The sequence below is a fragment of the Thamnophis sirtalis genome, unplaced genomic scaffold (genome assembly GCF_051295495.1).
Source record: "Thamnophis sirtalis isolate CommonGarterSnake01/CBP01778 unplaced genomic scaffold, rThaSir2_p1.2 scaffold_4, whole genome shotgun sequence".
In the NCBI taxonomy this organism is placed as follows: Eukaryota; Metazoa; Chordata; class Lepidosauria; order Squamata; family Natricidae; genus Thamnophis; species Thamnophis sirtalis.
The window spans coordinates 28,951,880-28,969,663 of record NW_028261384.1 but is presented as its reverse complement, the minus strand read 5'-3'; the positions used below and the strand labels follow the sequence as shown (position 1 = coordinate 28,969,663).

The 17,784-nt window shown below is 40.8% G+C and overlaps 1 protein-coding gene across 2 annotated transcripts in view; it reads left to right on the top strand.

Annotated features, from left to right (window-relative positions):
* Positions 1–5,729: 5,729 nt before the first annotated feature.
* The window catches only part of NEBL (nebulette), a 157,644-nt gene continuing 145,589 nt past the window's right edge, over positions 5,730–17,784 (top strand). For both annotated transcript variants that reach the window (XM_014065165.2, XM_087712679.1), the window contains exons 1-2: positions 5,730–5,979; positions 8,283–8,377. In XM_014065165.2, coding sequence (XP_013920640.1) covers positions 5,911–5,979; positions 8,283–8,377 — 164 coding nt within the window. In that variant the 5' untranslated portion in view covers positions 5,730–5,910. The remainder of the gene's footprint in view (positions 5,980–8,282; positions 8,378–17,784) is intronic.

Sequence of the window (17,784 nt, the reverse complement as noted above, 5' to 3'; positions counted from 1 at the left end):
AAGGACCGGACTGGGCACATACCATTCTGAAGAAAATCTGTCCATGTGAATGCTAAGAGTAAATAGCAATTTGATGGCACACCATTATTATTTAACAATCTGACCAAAGGGTGACAAATGTGTAGGTCACTATTGACAGGGTCTCCTTCAGGATTGCTTCTGGAGGAACGCAGTGTGAGAAACTGTGGGAACCAGCTGGAAGACTTCAATGGGTATAAAAAGAAGCAGTCCAGATCAAAGGGGATGTGGGAAGGAATTATTTCCTTCCTTATTTGGCTTGTTGTAAGTATGCCTGGGAAACTACATTTACAATTTTCATATGTTTTCACATTTAAGATGCCTTTCTGAAATCTGTGTGGTTCTTGCTTCTTAAGTTTGCCTGCTGTGTGGGGCTTGAAGAATTCAATTATAAGGCTATCCAAATGTCGTGTTTCTTGACCAGATGGAACAAAAAATCTGCAACATAATGGGGCACAACACCATGATCTAAGACCCACCCCTTTGAGCATTGCCAGCACTTCCAGACATAAAGAAGTGGAATGAATTTGACCACAACATACTCACACTTGTAGATGCTATTATGTTTAAGAAAGAGCTCTCTTGATCTTTATTACTCCAAAGACCCAGATTATGAATTCAGCTAAGTCAATGGTCTGTGAGTACCAGTGAGTACTTTTTGGTAGTTCCTGTCATTGTTCTCAGTTTTGTTGCTTGTTCTGTGTGACTTGTCACACAGGCTCCTGAAGGGCTGCTATAACGTATTGCTGTATTTCAGAAATGGTCAATTTGTCAATCTACATTTTTCCAGAGTCATCTGTCTTTGGCTTATGGGACAAATGGAACTACCTTGGAGATGACATTCTTGTTTGTTTATTTCTCCGCCTTATCAATTAACATTTTGGTCCTTTTGCTTTTTTTGGTTTATGACACTTGCTTCGAGTTCCCTCAGACAGATGGCCTGTTAGGATATCAATCCCAACAAATTTGTGTGAGGGGTGTGTGTGTGTGTGTGTGTGTGTGTGTCTGTGTGTGTAAGTGTGTGAGAATGAGAGTGAGGGACTTCTAGAAATCAGTGTTGCAAGCATCAAAGTATATAGTCCTATGAATAAATATCACTGGCATTTTAAAGGAATCCATCTTCAGTATATAGTTCAAGGAATTAGTGATGCTTTGAATAAACAAATCTGCTGATAAAAAACATCACATTACACCAAACAAGATAAACTGATCATCTAACCACAATAAATATTTTATAAACATAAGCTCAGAATGAATGTTTTTTTGAAGTCTGGATCACTAGTGTAAGTTAATTTAAATTATGGGATAAAGAACTAAGTCAACTAGCATGATTGTGTTCTGTATACCTTACTGAAAAATAATAGGCTACATTCTGCACTTTCTTTGATCAAAAATAACAAATTAACAATTTGTTAATGGTTACATGGTACATTATGGTACATTATGTAGTATGCAGACATGAACAATTTGAAAGAGAAATGATCTTTCCCATAGTTTTTGTGGTTACTGAATAGAAAGTACTAATTTTGTCTTTAGTTTTCACCTCAGCTGATTTATATGAGTAATAGCAAGCAATTTGTTCTAGCATTGCATCTGATCCCTGGTAACAGCAGTTGTGCTTGCTGGTAAAGCTGAATTTATTACTACACTATGATTAGCAAATGCAAATACAGAAGTACATATGAAAAAGTATTCAAGCACATCTGAATTAAGAGCATTTTATTTTCATGGTATATCATGAGGTTCAAATGGAAAAATCTTTGGTACCTAAAAAGTAAACCCCAGAAGTTTAATGAGGTTCCCCTTATTTACTGATAAATATGCTTAGGTCAAAAATATTTCAGTTCAGTAGTTGTGGTAATTAAAACAACAACAGCACTAGAAACATTAGACATTTTAATAACTCCAAGGGATTTGAAGAAAAGATGAAACAATGTAATAGGAAGTTTGCAAATAACGTGCAACCAATTCAGTCACTTCGTTATCACAAATGGAAATATAGCAGGCAATTTAATCTTCACACTATACAATAACTCCATTGCTTCAGTGACTTGGAAAATTGGGAAATGATTTAAACAGGACAACCTTATGCTTTCTGCCGGACTAATGGGATTTAACGCTAATGCAGCATTTAGACCTGTAGTATTCACAATAATGTTCTTACATAGCAAATACTAATAATTAAGGTTGCTGCTTTCATATTAGGAAATACACCTGTCTCGTGTAACATAGCAATTTTATCTTTAAGGTTTGCTGGTTGAGGAGTCACTGCACATGATGAAAACTTGTTATGCAAGTGGAATCTAAAATGTGTTGCCTGAAAAAAAGGAACTTTAGTCAATTGGTAAAACCCTTTGCTGGATTTTTGGTTTTACGGGAAAAGATATGCTAGTTGAATGGTGGAGGAGCCAGCAAGATAAGAATGAAGGTGTGGGAAAATGAGGGAGAATTAAAGAGAACTCTTGCACCTAGCTAACTTTGGTTGCTCTTGAAACACTAAGTTGCTTTGAATATAGTCAGTCTGTATATATGACAGAATCAGAAAATCTTATCAATATAAACCAGGAAATTTAAAAACAAATATCATGGAAGGAGGAGGGCAGTGGCCATAATTTTACTAAGAAAATCCATGTCAATTAAATCATTACATAAACTCAATTTAGGGATATCTTAATCTTCGTACCTGTACAATCTCAACATCTCGCCAATCATATCAAAGCTTGAAAGCCAAACGAAGTCTATACTTGGAAAACTACCAGCTAATCCCAGGGCTATAAGACATTACAAAGTAAAAAAAAACCAAAAAAAAACCTTGACTGGAAAAGAAACAGTGATACACAATTTCCACACTGTTGCTAAGGGAACTGCAAGGATGCATCCATGAAGTCACCAAGAGCAGAGGCAATCTTTACAGTAGTTGTCAAAGTCTTTTACCTTTCTTTATACTTCTACAGGAATTTCTGGGTCTCAGCACATCTTTGAAACAGTGCAAACCCTCAAGCCATAAATTCATTTCAAATCAATTCCCATGGAATAAAAAAGTAAATTAAAAATAACTACACCAGTGTTCGCTGTACAGCCTGTATTACTGAGGTACAGCATAAGTCAACAGCCAAGTCCAATATACTAACTTAGCAGCATCTGGTGAGAAATACTAGGAACTTATACAAAAAGGGCATGTTTCATATAAACACACACAATTCTCTACGGTACATATAGATTCTTCAGTTTAGGATCATTTGTTTAGTGACCATCTGAAATCACAATGATGTTGAAAAGAGTGACTTGCGACTGGTCCCCTCAGTTGTGACCATCACAGCATCTGTGTGCTCAAATGATCAAAATTTGGGTACTTGGTATTTGACATACATTTACAAAGGATGCATCCTGGGGTCATGTGATCATAATCTTCTCAGCCAGCTTACAACATGCAAAGTCATTGGGGAAACTAGATTCACTGAACAACCCCCAGGACTTAGTTGCATGGCAATGTGTGGCAGTGAAAATGAGGTTGGTCTTGATTCCATGCTATTTATGCTATAGGTTCCTGAAAGATCTCATTATATTCCCCGTGTTTTAAGTGTTATCAGCTGGAGCCTGCAATCATTTCCCTGACTGGGAGCACAGACGCAAATATATCACATAAAAATATGCCAGCATATTTTTGGTCTATTTTAAAACACTTTGTGCAGTTTAAGCAGCACTTAGCATATCCAGCAAATTAATGCATTGATTTGCTTTCCTGCCTAAATTTGCTAGGATATTCAGCTACTGTCATTCAATGACATTTTGGTAATATGGACCTAGAAGTCCTGGGATCTGCAAATGAAAATTTGTAATTGCATAGAGATGGGTTGCTCCAAATAAATGAGATCACGAGGAAGCTTGGTGTTGTGACCTGCCAGCTGCCAACGGAGCTGGTGGCGGACTCGAACTATGAAGAGGTTGGGAAGGAACTTGGGCCAGTTCTGGAGTCTGGGGAAGGCTCTGATGGATGCTGTGCATCAAACACAGAGATACAACCAGGGCTGCCCAACATTTTCCAGCCACTGGAGAGGCAGCTTCATTTGGAGGCTGATGAGTGAGGAGAAAGAACAGCTGGGGTATGTTCCAGATGTGCAGAGCTGTTAGGAGAGGTGAATAATGGAGGACAAGGAGTCGGCTTGGGAAGCAAAGCACACATGGACACTGAATGGCCACTTCCTGGCTGGGGAATAAATAGAAGGAAAAGAGAGTGGTTGTCGTAGGAGACAACAGTTCTGATTTCTGATAGAGATAAATAAAGAGGGGGTTTTCGCGATAAGGAGTCTTTTTCTTGAGTCGGCTAAGGCTGGGTTGGAACACTTGGGCTGAAGCTTTGAGGGCATTTTGCTATGTCTCTGTGCTGAGAAAATGGTTCCACCACAAATGCGCGCACAACAAAACCGCGCCTGACTAAACCGCGGTGTCTAAAGCGCGGTGACAAAACCGCGCGACGAATGAGCGACTAATTAGCCCTAAAGCGCGCTGACAAAAGCGCGCCGACAGAAGCGCACTGTAACGTAACCCTCAACCTAACCCTCAACCTACCCCTCAACCTACCCCTCAACCTACCCCTCAACCTAACTGTAAATCTTACCTTAAATGAAATCGCGCTTCTGTCGGCGCGCTGTTGTCGGCGCGCTGTTGTCGGCACGCTTTTGAAATCGCGGTTTTAGCGCCGCAGTGTTGTCGGCCCGCTTATGACGTTCGCGCTTTTGATGGGTCACGGAGAAAATCAGGTGAAGCTGCACAGGAGCTAGAGTGATGCTTTAACAGGAAGTGGGTTGGACAAAGCCCATAAAACCCAAATCAGAATAGGATGTCAGAGTTATTGGAAACAATAGCTGTTTCCCATGTCCATGAATTCAGTGAATATACTCTTTATGTAGAATTGCAGGCTACTTGGGAAAAAAACCCAACCCTTAGCTTTTAGTAGGTTAATCAATGCCCTTTACTTCTTCCAATTCTGCGGCAGATTGAACATAAAGTTCACGATTTATTTGCCCAATGATTTTGAACTATATGCAGATTTGCTCATTCTGATGCTTCTGTGTTTTTGGCTAGTTTTATAACCGATTTTTCATTCAGCAGCTCAAGATGGCTTTTATAGTCCTCCCATTTTTCCTCACACCACTGCCCTCTGTATTGGGTTGAGCTGACAGAGAACTTGCCCCAAATCAGCATGAACGTCCATCCTCTTAAAGCTGATTACTCTGAGCCAATCCAATCCCTTCACCACTGCATATTTGTTTCCTTATCTTTCTATTCTATACAGTATCTTATTCTGGGGCTTATGTCTATGGACTGATGATTATGTTTATTGTTGTAAGCAGTTAACCCAATACTTTTCATGCTTCTAGCATGAATGTGAACAATGGCTGTGTTTTTATAAAGAGTGAATGGCTTACTTTGCATTTTGCTGTCTTTCACAATGTATTTGTGTCCCCCCCCCCCCAAGAATAAAACTTTATCTAAAAAAAGGGCACACCTTCTCTTGCTGGCACCCACTTACCTGCCAGGCTAGGCCCCATGACTCCTCAGTTGGAGGCCTGGAGAAGGGAGGCGCCCGACTTGAGCGCCCGACCCTTCAGTGCGGAACTCACTTTGCGGGGGAACCGAGCGCGCAGGCACGAGGCGGAGGCTGGCGCAGGCGGCTCCAGGCAGAAGTTCCCCTCCCACTCGCTCGCACATGCTGCCGAGCCGCCACCACCGCCGCCGCCAGCTGGAAGAGCCGCGCATTCTCGGCCGCTGACCTTCCACTTAGTCCGCAGGCTGCCCCCTGGCAAGTCACCTTCGCTTACGGCGGGCAAGGCATGCCCCTGACCTCCTGGGTGGCCCTTTCCGCCAGGACGCTTAGCGGGGAGGCTGACCATGAACCCTCAATGCGCCCGCTGTGGCAAAGTCGTCTACCCGACCGAGAAAGTCAACTGCCTGGATAAGGTGTGCGCGCGCGCCAGGTGGCCGGGCCAGCTGCTGCTTGGGGCGAGGGGCGGCCGGGAAAGGTGGAAGGGAACCCAGCGGGCATGCGGGAGGAGGGATGGGCGAGGGACTGCTTCGGGATGGCTTCGTTCCCTTCCCTCTGCCTCCGGCATCGTCTCGGATTTTACGTGTGCAGAAGTAGAAGGACTCCAAACTGGGACATTTTGGAGGCCCTCGTTTCTTTTTGAGGGGGAGCATTCTTTGGGGTGGGCGACGTTGAACTTAAGAGGAATGTTATTTGCAATTATGTGCGGAGGCTGGGAAGAGCCTTTCCTACCGGACACCTGTCACCTGTCTTAGGTAGCAGCTCCCGTCACTGCCGTTTCATCCCCCCCCCCCGCCTTCTCCCGATGTCAGCCGTGCAGTTTATGCGCGGGCAAAAGTGTTGGTTTCGAGCTCTCCAAAGAGAAGCGGAGGGTGGGGAGGGAAGAGGTGGTCGAACCTAGTGGTTGCGCGGCGGTTCCGGGAAGGGCGGATGGAGGGAGAGAGAAGCCTGTGCGCCTTTCGGGCCAGGAGGCTCGCGAGGAGGTCCGGTGCTGAAGAGCACGGCGCGGGCTTGGCTTTTTTCTCTGCTTTTGGGAACTGGGCTGCGGCGGGAGCGGGGATGAGCGGAAGCGCTGAAGACGGGAGAGCAAGCCGACGAGCAAGCCGCTTTGGCAGCCCCTGCGCCTCCTCCCCTACCCAGTATCGCAGTGGCGCTTGCTTCAGTAATGAACTTGTCACCCTGCGGCTGACGCATTGCTAGCCCTGCCTGCGGGAGGAGGCGAAGGACTGTGCCGAGCTTGGTCTTCCCTGTCAGGCTCCAAAGAGTCTCCTTCAGGCCCCTCATCCCCCAAACCGGCTCGTCTGGATAGGCTTCAGAGAGAGTGAGGAGACAAGGCCTCCTCCCCTTCTTCCACGCGAACGCCGTGGCTGCCCCCCCCCTCGACCTCCCTAAGTCCTAAAGGTGAGTCCCTCATCTGGGACTCGAACTGCTTCCTCGCCTCCAGCGCTGCAATGCAGAAGGGGCTTCTTCGGCGGCAGCTGTTACGTAACGCCGCCCGCCCGCCGGCTTCTGTGGGCAAAGCTTCGCGAGGGGGCAAGGAGTACATCACCTCCCGAGCCTGCCCTTCTCGGCGAAATGATTTCTGCTTAGCCCGCTGGGGATCACAAACGTGCGATTGTCTGAAGGAAACCGCAAATAGTGAGGCTATGACAAAGATGCCTCCGCCCTCCCCAACGAGGAATAAACATATTTTTGGTCGGCATTAGGGTGGGTTTCTGTAAATACACACTTAAGTGGGTGGCGTTGATGTTTTCAGTTTGGGATGGGCCTTGAGAAAGTATGTATTTTAATCTCCTGTCCTTCTGTTACTCAAAATAACAGGAACAATGTTTTCTGGAATAAGGGAGAAAAACAACCCTTAAAGTCAAACTACATATAATAATGATATAGGATAGGCTATAAAAGAAGGATGTGATGTAGTAAGGGGCCTGATAATGTGATGTTTTAAATTTTTTTTAGTAAGATATCTGTCACACTAGGCTTGACTAATGTAGTAGCAAAATGCTCAGTCAGTAGTCAATATTTAAGAAGGCAGATTAAAGACACAAAGAACTGATAGTTACTAGATTAAAGGCATAGTATTATTTTGGGAGGAGACTTTATATCTTTGGCCACTTTCAAGAAACTCTACAGGAAGTTTTAATAAGCAAAAGGAAATAGTGGTATTTGGGTCAATTTAATCCTGGCCTTCACAAAATATTTCCTTCTTTCTGTGAGTACATTGGAGCAAGAATACAGAAGGAGCCAGTGAAAAAACAATGTGTCGGGAGTTAGAAGCAAAACTTCAGTCCATTATGACTTTGTTGACTTCGGTTCACAAATGCTCCAAATACTTGAAAATGCTTTGCAGCATTATCACAAACTACCGTATGTCAACAGCAACATGAATGAAAATGCTGCAGGAGAATGAGTGGCATTTGTAAATTGTAAAATCAGCAAAAGAAGTAAATTCTCTATTGCTGAGAAGTATCAGGGGAAGAATCCTAGGACCCAGTCAAGCAGGATGAGCAGGTGATCCATTGTGTAATAGGATGTTTTGCCACACTTTGAAATCACATACATTTAAAGGCCCTATTTTGTAAGACCATTAAATCTAGATTCCAAAATTACTCAGTTATAGCCCTGAAAACTAATAGATCTTAAAAGGAGCACCTCCACTCATTGCATAAATACTATATTGGCAATGATACCACTTATAACCATGCAAATTTTCTTTCAGTACTGGCACAAGGGATGTTTCCATTGTGAGGTCTGCAAAATGGCTCTAAATATGAACAACTACAAAGGATATGAAAAGAAGCCTTACTGCAATGCGTAAGTGTTAAAATGTTAACTTAAAGAAATGTACTCATACATATTCAATAGCTCAGGTGGCAAAACCTATGTGATCTTGAAAAAAAGAGAAGCAAGGTAAAGCCTGATTACTTCTTGAATGGGGTGTAATCAGAAATCTCAGGGCTATAGGCTGGTTGGAAAAGTAAAAAAAAAAAATCCACAAAATGGGCAAGACAAACCACTTCCATATTGTTGTCAAGATCTACATGTATGTGTTAATGAAGTCACTGGCAGTCCAAGATTTTGCCTTACATGTGCTGACAGGATGGATATTGGATTTGACAGATATATATATTCAAAAGGCAACTTCTCAAATTACTATTAGTTCAATCTCTGTGAAGCTCTTTAGCGCGAAGTCTTTTAGTACAGGAAAGCCTGTTTTGATGACCTTCAAACTCAGAAGGATTGACAACAATTGGTACAAAAATTCATACAAGATCATTCTCAAGAATTTTAATGGCTCCGTTAGAATGAAATTGTATAAAATTTCTTAATTAATGAAGAGTTTCCACGCATGGTTTTGGAGCCAACACTATCAAAAAGTTAGCAGATATGTTTTATGAAATATTTTAATGAAATATATATATATACCATATATATAATATATATACTAATAATATAACAATATAGAAAACAAATGGTTTTAATTTTGTTTTAATTTCTATATTTATAAATATTATTAAAATCATTTGTTTTCTATATTACTATATTGTTAGAATACCCAGGATGATCATGTTTAAAGATAGATTTCTTTTTGGAAAACTAGTTTTCCTTTAAGGTAGGTAAAAAAGATAAAGGAGTCTTACTCTGCTAATCATTGCTGACTATGGAGGTACTGCTGCTCATCTTCATTTCAAGGCCATTGAGCCAGTGCTGTCTGAAGACATTTCTGTGGTCATATGTCCAGGATGATGTTATGGAGTGCTGTTACCTTCCCAGCAAAGTGGTAGCTATTTATCTACTTACATTTGCATGATTTTGAATTGCAGGAGCTAGGGCAAGGACAGGAACTCATCCCTTCATGTGGCACTTGGGTCTCGAACCTGGGTTACTGGCTTTCCAGTCAACACACACACAGTCAACACACACACAGACACACACACACAGAGAGAGAGAGAGAGAGAGAGAGAGAGAGAGAGATACACACACATATATGGTATATATATTTGCATTTATATCCCCCTTTTTTCTGTGTGTTCAGATTTGTCTGAGGAATGTCAGAAGGGTGTCTCAGGGAAGAGGGAGTAGATTCAAATACTTAGCATCTGAAAGTAAGACAAGAATGGGTTCAAATTTTACAATGAATAGTGAATAAATGTGAATTAAGGACAGTTTTTCTGACTGCGAGAGCTATTAAACAATGAAACAGTTTATCTCCTGAAGTGCTCCAACATTGCTGGATTAAAAAAAGAAGAAGATTGGACAACATTTGTCCAGAATGGTATAAGGATTATGACTGTGATTTGCAATAATTTTAGGCACTGTATAAAATGTCCAATAATTTACTTTAAATTCCAAAATAATTAATCATTATTAGATCCAATGCAATATATCTGTATTCAATGCAAAATACTTATGCAATCATGTTAGGAGCAATTCTAATATACTGCCCACATAGATTAAAAATAAGCACTCTCCAGGAATAAGTTATGATTTTTCCAGTGAACATTTTATTTCCTTCAGTATAACCTAAATGCTTTCAGTTTGATAATGGACTCCTTAATTGGATATTTTAAAAATCCATTTCTGCATACTGGTAATGGAACACTTTCATTTAAATCTATTCCTTGTGGTTCCTCAAAGCTCCTTTTGGAACACATGGAATATTAAAATGTTTGACTTGGGATGTGTGCCCAATGCATCTAGTTTAGTATGCATAGTGTTTGTTTGCCTTTCAGAAAACAGAGTTCCCTTTTGATTCCTGAAAAGGGCAAGTTGCCTTTTGCTGCTTGCAATTTATTTACCTGCTTTTGTTTTTCATCTTGTTGGTCAAACAAAATTAGGCTGCTTTCCATAGTTTTTTTTTTTTTTTTAAAAATCTTCCTTTTAATGTTAGCTGGATACTAGAACTCCTACTGAGGCAACAGGCAACTGAGTTGTTGGTAATGAACATTGAATAACAGAATAACAGAGTTAGAAAGGCTCATGCAGGAAAACCCTACACCATTTCAGACAAATGGTTGTCCAATCTCTTCTTAAAAACTCCCAGTGTTGGAGGACCCACAACTTCTGGAGGCAGTGAATGCCTTTCTACAACTGGCCTACTCTTTGGTAAAATAACAATAAAAAAACAGTGCAAGAAATTTCATTTGCCTGCAAGCAAGAACTGGTGGGTCCATAAAATAGAGAAAGTGAAGAATGAAGAAACTAAATTGCTTTTGGACTTTAGAATTCAAACAGACAGGTACCTGCCACATAATACCCCAGACTTAATAGTTGTTGATAAGAAAGACAAAAAAGTTGGATAGCAGACATGGCACAACCTGGAGGCAGCAGAATAGAAGAGAAAGAACTGGAGAAGATAACAAAATACAAAGACCAAGAAATAGAATAATTGTAGAAAAAGAAAACAAAGGTAGTACCAATAAACACTTAGACTGAATCCCAAAACACCTGGAATAGCAGTTGAATACCATCAGCATTAATAAAGTAACAATCAGCCAGTTGCAAAAGACAGTTTAACTTGGAATAGCTTACATTCTGCAATCATACCTCTAATACAAGAGTGTCAAACTCAAAATCCGCGGCCTGCATCTGTCTGCAAGGTGCTTAGATCTGGCCTGCAAGACCGCCATGGAAACAGTGAATGACCGGCCCATGGTGCCCCTGCCAGAGAAAATGGAGCTTGGGAGGGTAGTACGTGGCCTTCCCAAGCTCCATTTTCGCTGGCAGAGGGTTGCAAGAGAGCTGTAGCCAGAAACAGGGAGCCTGTTTTCACTGGCAGAGCTCTCCTGCCACCACAAGTGCCCTGACACAAGTGATGTTGAGCTGGCCATGCTCACCCCAACCCATGAGGTCAAACAAAACTCTGATGCAGCCCTCGATGAAAGATGAGTTTGACACCCCTGTTCTAATACACATCTGGCTATCCCAGGCCATAGGAAAGAACTGGATAAGTGGATAAAAATGCCAAATCCATTCTAAACATTCTAAATCTGGCTCAAAAATAGTAACTATGGGAGGGACCTTAGAGTCCTAGTGGATGATCATTTAAACATGAGCCAGCAACGTGCAGCTGAATCCAAAAAACCTAATGCAATCCTTGGTTGTATAAATGAGGCGTAGTATCAAAATCATGTGATGCAGTAAGACCAGAGCTGGAATACTACATCTAGTTTTGGTCACATTGCAAAAAAAGATGTTGAAACTTTGGAAAAAAAATGAAAAGAAGAGATACTAAGATGATTAAGGGCCAGGAGACAAAAAACATATGAAGAACAGTTGCAGGAGTTGAGTATTCCAGTCTAGTGATAAGAAAGGCTAGGAGTGACAGGACTAAGAGTGAGTATTCTGGTATTTGAGAGGCTGCCAGAAAGAAGAGGGGATCAATTTATTTTTCAAAGCACCAGAAAGCAGGACAAGAAACAATGGATGAAAACTAATGAAGGAGAGAAGCAACCTGGAACTAACGAGAAAGTTCCTAACTGTGAGGACAATTAACCCGTGGAACAGAAGTTGCCTTCAGAAGTTGTAGGTGCTTCATCACTGGTGGTTTTTAAGAAAAGACTGGACAGCCACTTGCCTTAAATGGTATAGGGTCTCTTGCTTGAACAGGGGGTTGGACTAGAAGATCTCCAAGGTCTCCTTCAGCTCTATTCTGATTAAAGATTAAAGAAGAGATCTGGCTGTGTGACAAATCAATCTAGCTGTGATTGATAACACCACCATCAGTTATAAAATGCAGCTTTACTTGGAACAGCTTAGATTCTGCAATGGTATCTTTAATACCATCAAATGTAAGATCTGCCTTGGGACAAACATCAACATCTCAGGTTCTTGGGAAAGACTCAGTAGGTAGATAAAAATGCCAAATGCAATCTGAACATTTGGTGATGAACCACAATAACAACAGATGCATCTTTAGGCATTAAAATATTACCCACTATCTGAAATTTCTTTTACAATTTTTTTACCAAACCAAAGGCTAAATGGTTAATTTTCAAGTAGTAGCTTGAATTTCTTACTGTTTATTGGGCTTGGTTTTAATATTCCTTATACTTCTAAATTTTAATACTCTAATTATTGCAGAGAGCAAAGTGTCTCCTTGCTTGAAGAGTGATTTTAATACATGTGTTACTTACATATTTAATACTGAATGCTTTACTTATTCATGTGGCTGATATGAGCCTCTTATAAAATTGCTGTTTCAAATGTGAGCATTTTCAGAAATGTGTATATAGAATCTGAATCACACAGGGGATGTTTGCTCCTGGGCTCCTGTGAGCAGATGAGACTGTAGAACTTGCATTATTATTCACTGGTTCTTATATTAAGGGTGTCCTTAAGGCTCGTGTGTGTGTGTGTGTGTGTGTGTGTGTGTGTGTGTGTTTGATATTAACTACGTTAGAAAAAGATGAATGGTATTTCGGAATGCTTAAATATCACCACCTTGAACAGCATGATCATCAAATAGGAAACTGACAAATTGAGTCAATATCTCTTGTGAACATGATCCTCATTAAAAACCAATCCTTACCCTGCATTGATGTGTGATTCAGGAAGAGGAACACTATGAAAAATAATCTTTTCACCATTTCATTCCATTCCATGGAGTGCAGGAAACAGCCACCTTTGGTGAACTTTAGATTCTGCTAACTTTGTCAGATTTGTAAATACACTTTCATAGGTTTAATTTCATTTTTAGCACTTACCCTAGGCCCTTTGTTTCTCAACCTTGGCAACTTGACGATGTCTGGCTGGGGAATTCTGGGAGTTGAAGTCCGGACATCGTCAAGTTGCCAAGGTTGAGAAACACTGCTAGGCTATTGCAAATTATTCAATAATAGAGTGTTATATCAACGCATGAAATTGAGCATAAAAACAACAAATTTCTGCAATGATGCTTATGTAAAGATGCAGTTAAAAAGTAAACATTTTAATATTTTATGTGCTTAATCTACATGACAAAAATAAGAGTAGTTGATTATTGTTTATCATTTTTTTACTTGAGGACAATTAATTGTCCAAGAGCTTAAATGTTTCTGTTTGGTAAAAAAAAAAACTAAAAAATCTACAGTATAAATCTGTAAAACCGATTTATGAATGTATGAATATGAGTTTAGAGCAGATTTGTTGATACCAGTGGAATAAATTAAATCTTGTAGATTTATAGCAAGCTGATTCTATAGCACATCACGTTAACTTTTAAACTAACATATTAATCAAAATATACCAGATAACACAGGCTTAGAGAAACAACTTACTGATTAAGGTTGAATGAGTTAAATCAGTCACAATATAACATGAACTTGGCATAACTTATAAAATGAATTGTTAGCTTGCCAAACCCATTAACAGATATGTTATCCCAGCAATCTATGTTTGCTACACTTAGCCAAAACTATTTTTATTTCCCCCTTTGAGCTCAATTTCTGTTATATTTTCACACCTTTATTATCCTTTATATGCTTTTTAATACTTTTAAATCAAGTTTTAATACATGGTTCAGATCTGATTTCTAAGTGCAAAACTCTTTTTGGGATTTTTTTGGGGGGGAATTTCTGCTGTGTGCTGGTCACTTGGAGTTCTGCAACAGGATATGGTGAACTTAACTCCAGATTATTCTCCCATTTCGTTTAATATAATAGGATAAAATGCTGCAAAAAGATGTAAAAATAAAAACAGACCAATATCTAGATATGGCTTTAGGATTAAATGGAGCTTAAAGTTGGGCAGATAAGGTTATAAACAAAAACCCTAACTTAATTATGAAACTTTAAAGCAGCAGAAGTAAATTGATTTAATGAAGCATGGGAATAAGGACTGCTTTTTAGGCACGTTAATTAGGAATGCAGCAAGATGGTAGCAATTATGAAGCCACATAAAAATCCCAACCTGGTGTGGTGTGGGAGAGATTTTTGTCATGATTGTTCTGTAGCAGTGAAGTAAAATAAGAAATGTGTTCATTTCAAAAAGCTCCACGAATGTGTTTCTCACTGCTTAGGGGATTCCTGGGAGTTGAAGTCCTTACAACTTAAAAGTTGCCAAGGCTGAGAAACATTGAGCTAAATAACACTACAACAAAAAGACATAATTTCCTCCTATAAATTACGAGATGAGATGCAACTTATTTGTGTGGATTGGCCTATGTGAGGCCAGAGATACACTTCTGTGCAGATTTTGCATGGCACATGAAGGCTGCACCAGTTGCAATTACTGTAAAGAAAAAAGAGGAGATACAATATTAAAAACATAGACCCACTATTTCATATATGTATACTTGATTGCTAAGACTGATGGTCTTTAATTATGACTCTACATACTATTGTATAATTTTTGATATGTAAGTATATTGGATAAATTCTGAACATTAACAAAAATGTTTTTGTGGGGTGCTAATAGAATTTGGTGCAACAAAATTCTTATATGTTGATAGCAGCCCAGAAAGCGAAAGATTCTAAATATATTTTAACCATGCCAGAATTTTCAAGGATCAGACTAAATGTAATAAATTCTGCATCAAAAAACAAACTTGTGTTGTTCATAGAGGACTGAAATTTGATGGTAAATGGGTGTCTTTGCTTGTACTTCAGCCAACAGGAATCTGTAATCCTCTCCAGGTTGGTTTTATACTTCTTCACCAACTTCGATTTTTATTCTGATATGGGTAAAATTGTTAGTTGGATATGTATGAATGTGTGTGTGTGTGTGTATTGTGCATAGAGAAGAATCAGAAAATTAGAATTCTGGAGTGTTGTTAAGATGAGGCCATGTATATTACCATTAGGAGCTGCGGTGGTGATAGGTTAGGATGCAGTACTGCAGGCTACTTCTGCTGACTGCCAGCTGACTGCAATTTAGTAGTTCAAATCTCAGCAGGCTCAATGTTGACTCAGCCTTTCATTCTTCTGAGGTGGGTAAAATGAGAACCCAGATTGTTGGGGGCAATATGCTGACTCTGTAAACTACTTAGAGAGGGCTGTAAAGCACTGTAAAGTGGTATATAAGTCTAAGTGCTATCGTTATTGCTATTTTGGACAGAAGGAAAAGAATCGCTAAGTGTCATAACTGCATTCCTATTTAGGCCTTTTTGTCATATGTAAACTAATATGGTAGTATATTTTTTGGATTTTGATTTCATACCTGAAAGATGGAATTAGTTAATGGATTGATCATAATCCAAGTTTCAATTCGTTCATTAATGGATAGGCTTTCTGGACTTTTCAAAGAGTGATTGAAAGCACATTTGTAATGTGAGTATTAGAAGTCTAATACTTCCATTTATTTGAATGATATTACCTTAAAATCCCCCTGACTTATGAGCATGAACCCAAAATTTCTGTTGCTAAGCAAGACAATAATTGAGCTGTCTCCCATTTTTGGCCACAGATGTTAAGTAAATCACTGCAGCTATTAAGTTACTAACATAGTTGTTAAGTGAATCTGGCTTTCCAATTAATTTTGCTTGTCAGGCCACAAAAGAGGATCACGGTGACACCGGGACAATCATCATAAATCTGAGTCAGTTGCCAAGCAACCAAATTTTGATCATGTGACCAGGGGGATGCTGCAATGCAGTGACGTGCGGTGAGGTTTATGGCTGGTGAGGCAAGCGGGCAAAATCTGCCCCATGTCGGACACAGCGGCAGGGCATTCGAACGGACCTTCACTTTCCAACTGCTTTTCACCGCCGCCGTGCTCCGCCACCTCGCCCTTGCCTCCTCTGACGAACAATCCCGCTGCTGCGTCTCCGCTTTCTTCAGCTTGGATGGAGAGGGACATCCAAGCTGCTAGTGGGGGCCACCTGAGCGGCTATGATCCCACCTCCCCAGCTAGCCAGCCCACCCCCCACCCGACCTACTCCCTGCCTGGCTGGCTGGCCGACACAAGATCTCACCGCTCTTCTCCTCCTCCTCCTCCTCCCCGCTCAAGCGGCGGTGGGCTCCGTGGGACAACGGGGTTTCATTTCTCCCCTAGCACGGCGAGCTCCAGTGGGCTGGATACGGGTGTGAGGGGCCTGGCCCTGTGGGACTCCTTGCTCAGTTGCAGCTGGCGAAGAAAGGGGAGAGAAGGAGGAGGAGGAGGAAAGGGGGAGGGGAGCAGGATGGAGCTCCTAGTGGGGGGAGATGAGAAAGGGAAGGGAGGCACAGTGGGCAAAAGAAAGAAAGCACCAGCCCACCAGCAGAGGCAGGTAAAAGACCCACCTAAGCTGGCGGGCTGCCCCTCTCTTCTCAAACAAGGCTGCCCCTCCCTTCTCAAACAAGCTGCCCTCGCTGCCTCTCCCTCCTTCCCTCTCTTCTCAAACAAACTCTCTCTCAAATTGAGAGTTTGTTTGAGTGAAGTGAAGAAACAAACACACGCACGCACACACACACAAATTACTTACAATAAAAAATTACTTACAAATTACATTAATTTTGAACTCCTCCCCCTCCCTCCGACCCACATACCTTTTCTAGCTGTTTCACAATTACAGAGGATTTCAATTCTGCTCTTGCCTGCCATGATGAAAATGTAAAAATGTAAAAGGAAAAAGGCAAAAGCTGCTGAGGTCAAGCTGGATTAGTTGCTGCCAGAGTCTCCAATGGATGACTCTGCTTAACTGTTTAAAAATGCGTCTAAAAAACGTGCCCTCTACAGGAGGATGCGAGAGAATCACATGCCTCATCTACATAAGGAATTTTTCAGCTTTTAACCCTTGCTGAACTCTGCTCAAGTGATCATAAAGATAGACTAAATGAGGCACGTGATTCTCCCGCTTCCTCCTGTAGAGGGCACTTTTTAAAGAGGCTTTTTTAAACAGTTAAGCACTAAGCAGAGTCATCCTCTGTGACTCTGGCAGCAACTACCTCAGCCTTTTTCCTTTTACATTTTTTTCTTTTCATGATGACAGTGGTGAGACCTTGCCTCCCCTGCCTCCGCTGACTGCATGTCCCTGCTGCAATGGTCATAAGTGTGAAAAATGGTCAGCAGTCTGTCAGGGTTCCAAGGATCACAGTTACTGACACAGTCACTTTTTTCATTGTTAGTGTAACTTTGAACACTCACTAAACTAATAGTTGTCAGTCAAGGACTACCTGTATCTGTTTTCAGTAAATATAATCTTAGTGCTATTTGTATTACCTTATTGCGTATTGCTTATTCTTATCAAAATCTATATAAATGCATTGTTGACTGGATTTCTTTTTGGGGTAAATGCTCTGGATTTGAGGAATAAAAACATTTTA